This window comes from Puccinia triticina, chromosome 3A (genome assembly GCF_026914185.1).
Source record: "Puccinia triticina chromosome 3A, complete sequence".
NCBI classification, from domain to species: Eukaryota; Fungi; Basidiomycota; class Pucciniomycetes; order Pucciniales; family Pucciniaceae; genus Puccinia; species Puccinia triticina.
This window is the reverse complement of record NC_070560.1, coordinates 4392878-4400624: the sequence shown is the minus strand read 5'-3', so window position 1 is coordinate 4400624 and position 7747 is coordinate 4392878. Positions and strand designations below refer to the sequence as shown.

The 7747-nt window shown below is 40.4% G+C and overlaps 1 protein-coding gene across 1 annotated transcript; it reads left to right on the top strand.

The window, feature by feature from the left end:
• Positions 1-4827: 4827 nt before the first annotated feature.
• PtA15_3A482 (uncharacterized protein) lies at positions 4828-5476 on the top strand (the record flags this gene model as incomplete). Its single annotated transcript, XM_053167455.1, has 2 exons — positions 4828-5166; positions 5225-5476. 2 exons carry the CDS (start codon positions 4828-4830, stop codon positions 5474-5476), a joined length of 591 nt encoding a protein of 196 aa, XP_053018670.1.
• Positions 5477-7747: the final 2271 nt, after the last annotated feature.

Here is a 7747-nt window from a genome sequence, read left to right as displayed (position 1 = left end):
GACTCTTGTGTGTGGTTCGGGGGAGGATTGGTCCCCGATCCTTTGTGCTGCGCTCTTGTGGTTCTTCTCTTTTTTAAAGTCCCCTGGGAGTGGGGAATCGACAGGGAGAAGTTCCTGAGGGAGGAGAAGGCAGTGGACCGGATCCTCCCGGAGCAGAAAGTCCCCGGAGGGTGAGGGCAAAGGCGCTAGACCCCACGCGTGAGCGTGAGTGCCTAGTCCTCGTTTAGACTTGTGTAGGGCGGGTGGGCAGTCGCGAAAAGGCTTTGATCCAAGAGGGGTAGACTAGAAGGGACTCGGGAATGGGAGGCTCGGAGAGGAAAGAGCGGGCTCGAGGAGTCTCAGACCCCGAGAGTTCTGAGGGGATGCAGGCAACCTCCCCAGGTCCCTGTAAAGCCCTGTACGCCGCTATCTCCGCCGTCGCTACATGTACATGGCCGCACTACGTGCTTGTGGCTTGGCGTGTACAGGGAGGGGCTGGACAGTTTGATGGACTCCACCGACCTCCCGTGTAACAAGAACAAACCAGGGGAGGCCCCTGAGGCTGACACACGAATGGAGTGAAAAAATAAGTGCGCAAAGCCAGGTTTGCTCACCTCGTTCTCTCATCCCTTCGCTCACCTCGTTCTCTCACCCCTTCGCTCACCTTGTTCTCTCACCCCTCTCGCTCACCTTTGTAAGCTGTCAAGTAGAGCTAACAACTCGCTTGACACCAATCTTGCAGGCAAGAGATTCAAGAGCAAGACCCGAGAAGCAGCAGCAGCATCAAATCGAAAGACTTCAAACAACGGTAAGCAGATAGACAACTCAAATTCCAAGTGGACTGATCACTGACTTCAAATGACCAGACAATATCGGCGACGCTCTCCTATCGCATCATCTAAGCTAGGCCAAATCAAGGTTAAAAACCTGGCCCAAGTATCAAGTAAGTTATCATGCTATTACCACTGTTAGCGATGCAGCAGACCCGCTAACAGAAAACCCAATTGTTCAACTCCGCTCGCTCACATCTCCTCGTTTACCTCTGCTTGCTCACATCTCCTCGCTCACCTCCGCTTGCTCAAATCTGCTAGCTCACCTCCGATCTCTCAAGTCTGCCTGCTCACGTCCGTTCGCTCGACCAGCTAAGGTAACTGTAAGTTCATTGACAAACTTGCAAACTGCTAAACTCAAATTCTTTTCTTATGATACACTGCTAATGGCTAGCTATTCCCTTCTTGCAATTCACCTCATCTACTGAATCTTAGAAGCAAAAAAGGCACCAAGACCAGGATGACAAGGGCCCACAACAAGCGGTATGATGTACTTTTCCTTACTTACATCAACAAGTTGCTGACTTACCTCCTCCCGTTTTCTTCTTCTACTTTGATCCATTCTCTGCCAATCTTTTTTGATACCATTATTCTACTGGGTGGTATGTTGGATGTCGGTGGTTGAAAATCCTACTGGTGACCGGCATATCACACAGGAACCATAATGCTTCAAAGCGACTGTCAAAGAATCGGAACAAAGCGAAGAAAAAAGCTGAGGAGCATGCGGCTTTCCAACAAAAAGCTATAGGCATTGATACACCCAAACGACTCCACAATGCATTTCGATGGCAGCGTGTCAAGTTCCGGCTTCTCAATCTTTATCCTTTGATCCCACTGGACAAAAAAAATGATCCAACTCGTCCACCTACCAACGAAGAGATCGCAGCGGCCGCTGTGGAACTTCTACGCAGGGCGTGATCTGAGCTTGGAAGGGAAATAGCAAAAACTAGGTAAGTTTAGGCTACAGGTGCTTGAAGGGCTGCCTTCCTTGAATAAGCTCTGGGAGAATGTACACTAAAATTTATAGTGTGGCGCAATCTGCTGAAGTATTCTATTATCTAGCTTTTTCAGAACCTAAGAACCAGGTTTTGTGCGCATAAAGAGATGTTATAAATGACGTGATTGGGTTTGTTATCAAGGGCAAGTTATAATTATCAATTTCTAAATTTATGATCTAACTCTTAACTATGATGATCTAATTATAATAAAGTGATGAATGCAGAAGTAATCTCTTAATATTACTATCTAGTGCAAGCATGGGGAAAAAGGAAACAGGAAGGGGCAAGGAAGGCCTCCTTTTATAGATGAAAACTCGTCTGAGAGTGGTTTTGGTGATGTACAATAAGGTATGTAGTGTGAAATAAAAAATCAGTGTGTGAAAAAGAAAATAATATAGTGTGAAAAGAAATTAATGTAGTGTGAAATGAAATTAATATACTGTGAAATAAAATGACTACTTTGGGAAAGATGATCACGTCTAAGATGAGATTTACCAACATGTGAATGCAAATCTTTGAGGGGAAATATGTGTGAAAACAAAACAGCCTGAAGTGGCTGTGCGCCTAGTATGAGCATGAATCTTTGTGTGAAAATAATGATTAACTGTGCTAATTTGTGGCGTGATTGATTCCTGCTGAGTGGAGTATCACAGGTTTTCTGGGTGATAAAAAAGATGTGAAATCTGAGTAAAAAGATTTATTGTAAAGAGTTTGTACTAAAGTTATTTATTATGTAATTTATAATGTGCTTTATTATATAAAATTGTACCATTTTGACGTTGTTGAGAGTTGATTGGTCTCACCACACCGCCAAAAACGTCAGGGATTCCTTCTTTCTCTTAAGATCTGGCTGATCGGTGATACGGGACCCCTTAGATAAAACTTCACTTATTGCTATAATTGAATTCACGCCTTGGAATGAGTTAACCCCTGAAGAAATCGACAACTTAAACTTCCTTTCCACTTTTCTACACAACTCAAAAAAGTTTATAAACAAGGTTTCTTCTTCTAAACAATTCTGGGGTGGCCTCATGTGGGCCATTGGCTGGAGGAAATCATATGACTTCATGCAAATCATCGGCAGATATATCAAAAAATTTACTCCTGCCAAAGCAAAAGCTTATAATGCTCATTTTGAACAGTCCTCCCGTGCTGGAAAGATTATTGGAGACTATTTTAAACAGCTTGGTTTGGTTCCTTTTGCATCAAATCAAGATATCATGAAAAAATACAACCTTCCTTCTTTTGACTCCCTTTCTTTCGGTGAAACACCCAAGGATTCTGATTGTTCCCCCCATATTACTTTCACTACAAATGGTTTTTTCAATGCTCCCCATACCGATAAAAAAGATGTCTCTGAATACGCCTTTGCCTTATTTCTTCCTACTTTCTCTGCTACTGGTGCTTTAGCTCCTCCCAATTCTCAGTATGATGTTACTTCTGGCCCTTTTGTCTTTCCCGATTACAAAATTGGTCTCAATTTTGATTATCAGAATGGTATAGTTAAAATGATATGGAAGGCCAACCGATATAAACATTGTACCTTAAAGCCTTCCCCTAGTTCTGTCTTCACCCGCCTTGGAATGTCACTCCAAATTAACTTTCAACTTCTAAACGCTTGTAAAAAGAACATCAAAGGCCATTACAAAGATTTCCGTCATTACTTTGGTGATCATTTTTATTACATGTTCCGTAGTTTAGGAAAAGCTGCTTTGTTAGCTACTACTTTGTTATACTTCATTCTTTTTTCCTTCATCAGCATGTTTCCATGAAAAATTTCACATTATATCTCCATGAAAAATTTCACTTACTATAATTACTCATTGGTTCAACTTCAAGTTAACACAAGACACACAAAATAAATCCATTTTGCAAATTTGGGCTGAAGAGGATCAACTTAAAACTTGCTTTGACCCAGTTCAGTGAAAACTGAAAGGGTTCAATTTGAAAAGGCTGGAATATTGTTGGGGAAATTTGTTTCTGTTTGCATATCATTCAACTCATTTTAAGATCTTTTGATTTGTATGTATGCTTTATTTGGGAGGAAATCAATTGTGGAACCAAACTCTTGGTGGTACTGAATTGGATCAGATTGATAATTAATTTTGACAATGATGGGTAACACCAATACTGGTGTCACAAATCAGCAAGAAACAGAAGACATATAAACCAGAAAAAAAGTCCATATGTTTCTTCAATAAACTATTGTATTAATGCTCTTTAGGCTGAAAATTATAGCAAGAAAATGGCTAATTTTTTGGTGTGGTAAATAAAACCATAATTTCAGAATCTGTTGACTCATTTCATATTATTATTTCTTTTGAAATTTACACAACTTCCTGAATCCTGATTATTGTGCCAAAACAAGATAAATAAAAATGGTTCATCAGATAAATGAATAAAGTGGTTGAACTCATGGAAATCTGGTTTTGTGGATGAACTCCTGTCAAACCTGTGGGCAAAGCCCAATTTTTCTGCAAATATCTAGAGAAGAACTATATTGGTAAAAATTTAATGGAAAGAATTTTTTACATAAAATCATAAACAGCAATTTTGGCTGGGAGATTTCACTTTAAGTTTTATGCAGGCTGACATCTCCCAGCCAAAATTGGTCTTATGATTTTATGTAAACCGTGACATATGCAATTTTGAACATCATAAAGGTAACCAGATCCAATTGAAATTCGATGTAGAATGGATTTCATATGCATGCAGCATGCATATTCTGGCTTACTTGGTACTTACCACTCATATGGGAACCTGCACAAACATCCAAAAAACCATCCAACAGATAAAAAACTTTGTTACCCAATACCATCCCTTGTACTCTAAAAATACTTTATAACACTGAAAGAAACATTCGATCATTAACAAAACAATCAAATCCATATTCTCTTGAAAAAATGTCTAAGCAAACAACTCCAATCCCAACGTCAAACCAAGGAGGATATCAAAGTGATACAAGCCAGCAGTTAACACGTCGTTCCTCAAGAGTTACAACTCCTGTCCAGCGGTCTGGAATGGTCCGGCAATCCTCAGATTCACGTTGTTCAATCAACCAAATTGGTCCAAATATTCAGTCGAAAAAGCAAAAGGATCCTCAATCTGATTCCGAAGGTGGCTCCCCAAGTGCACCTGTTTCTCGAAATAAAAAGGCCAAGACAACTACGAATAAAAATACGGAAGCATCCCAGTCCTCCGTGAAAAGTACAGCCGAAACGTCTAAGAATAAGCAGCCGGTGATTGATCTTGCTCAAGACTCCAATGGCGAAAATTCTAAAGCTCGGAAGAAAGGAAGGGACAGCACCTATGACAAACCACTGCTGTTTTTTGGTGCTCCTTACCGTCTCCCAAACGATGTAAGTCCTTATTTAACATAAAAGGTTCAAAATTATATCTAATTATCATCATTTCCAGAGCGCCGATGAAGGACCACGAACGTATGACTGCTTGTGGTGTAAGAAGCCTATCCGAGTCTCCCAGGGTACCTTGTCGAATCTAAAAACCCACCGTGACGGATCTTCTCAAGAAGGAAGGTGCCCAGTTGGATGTCGAAATCGCCATAAAGCAATTGCTGATGGAGCTAAGCTTCCACCAACAGTGGATGAGTTACGGATACAGCACAAAAACGAAAGGAAAACTGGAAAGATTACCAACCATTTTGCTTGAGTAGAAAAATTCGATAATGTTACGCTCAACCAGATCATTACAATGTGGCTTGTTTGTCAAGCACTCCCTTGGAATCGTGTCGAAGACCCATATCTCCGTGCCGCATTCAACTACTGTGGAGCATTGGCGATCTTGTTCAAGCGCAAGTGGGCAGCTACTTCGGCAAGAGAGTTATACTTGGAATTACAAGATTCTATGTTGAACCGCTTGAAAGTGCGTATTTTATTCAAAGTTTTCCCTTTTCAAGTTGGGATTGTGTATTGAATCTTTTTGTGATAAATTACTAGGCTTCAGATAGCAAGTTCAATCTGGTACATGATGTATGGACAACCAAAGGCAACCGCCATGGTTTTATTGATGCTTCTGTTTCATTTATCGACAATCAGTGGAATTATGTAGTACTCCATTTGAGTATGAAATTAGTTGCCTGGCATCATAAGGGAAGCTTGTTGGCCGAACCAATTGTCAACATCTTGAAAAAGCACAATCTTCAGAATAAAATAAGTTCTTTTCAACAGTTTTCTGCTGACGTATAAATGCAAAAAAAAACAAATTTATCTTCTTTGCATTAATTTACATGCTTTGCCAGACTACAGATTCAGGATCAAACAATAATACCATGGCCGAAAAGATGCACAGTAAATTGCGCCTCATAGGGAGCGATCTTGAATGGGATTATGCAACGATGCATATCAAATGCTTTTGTCATAAGATGGCGTTGGTGGTCAATGCGGGTTTGTGGGAGTTGGGTATTGAAGCTCCACCTCCACCAAAAGTCAAGAAAGCGTTCCTTGGTTCTTTTCCCTTTCCCGATATAATGGAGAAAATAGCGGAAGAAGATGAAGAAAACGCCAACAATGAGAATAAGGTGGTCAACAGCGAATCCGATGGAGAAAACGACCAAAGGAGCTTGACAAATACGAGGAAGATATGGTTGATGAAGACAATGAGCCAGATGAGCAAGAGGAAGAAGAACAGACCGATCCGAAGTATATGTCAAGAAATAAAAATACAAAATCAGCCGCTAATCAAAACAAATCTAACGAGTTGAACGAATTAACCAAGGCGGTGAGAATACTTTTCAATTTTATGTATAAAAAAAACTGTACTGATTTTATTTTTGATACTAGTTGGATTTTGTGATACTGAAAATAACTGGCTCTAGCGCATGGAGGCAGGAATTTGAGTGACGTGCTGCTGGAAAAGGATTGCAAACTCTGATTGCTGGTTATGGGATTCGTTGGAATATCAAGTATGAAAGTAGAAGGCGTGCATATGAAGCAAGAGATGTATGTCATAAAACTCAGACAGATTTGAATACTTTATTCACATATTATTTTGCAGGTTATTGATGAAATGCTCCGTGCCGAGTATGTCAAATTTCAAGAGAAAATTGCCCGAGCAAGCCGTAAAGACCATCGCAAAAAGTATGGTCACTTCAACGAGATACAATTTGCTAAAAAGGAGTGGCTGCTGATTGCTCAATTAAATGACGAGTTAGAAGTGAGAAATTTTTCAACTCTTATCCAATTTACTTAGTTTGTTTTGTTGATGTTATTTTTTTTCAGCCTTTTGACCGTCTTACAAAGATGATGGAAGGTGATGGTCCTACCGGTCCTTATGTTCTTCCAAACTATTTTCAAACCATTTCTGATTTGAAGAACAAGGATGAGCGATGTGGGAAAGATGATGCATTGCATCCAATGTACATCAAGATGATTGAAAAATTAAAGGTTTACGAAGACGAGGCACTAGGATGTGAAACTTTGGTAATGGCGACTCTCCTTCACCCTAGTTTTCGGTTAAAATTATTATCCAAGTGCTGGCCGGAAAAAAGCGGGGAGGCTCAAGCTTTGTTGGAGCGACACTTTGCGGCGAGGGAAGCTTTGTTAAAAAGAGAAAGTGACAACATTGAGGTTTTGGACGAAGATAAAGAAAGCCCAAGGAAGTTATTAACAAAAATATCTTTGACGAATTCAATTCTACTGCGGCGGCTGCAGAAAGCAAGGAACTCGAGCTCTACCTCAAGAACATGGATTGTTTTGCAGCCCCAAATTCCAAGGATCCCGTGAGTGCTTTGATATGGTGGAAGGTATGTTTCTATTTGAATTTACTTGATTTCAAAGTTTTACGACTCATGAAATTCCATATGTGACTTTCAGGATCATTCAAGCACGTTCCCTGTCCTATCATCGTTAGCGAAGGACTACCTAGGTTGTTCTGCATCATCTTGCGCGGCCGAGCGTACATTTTCTTTGGCTGCCGATGTCT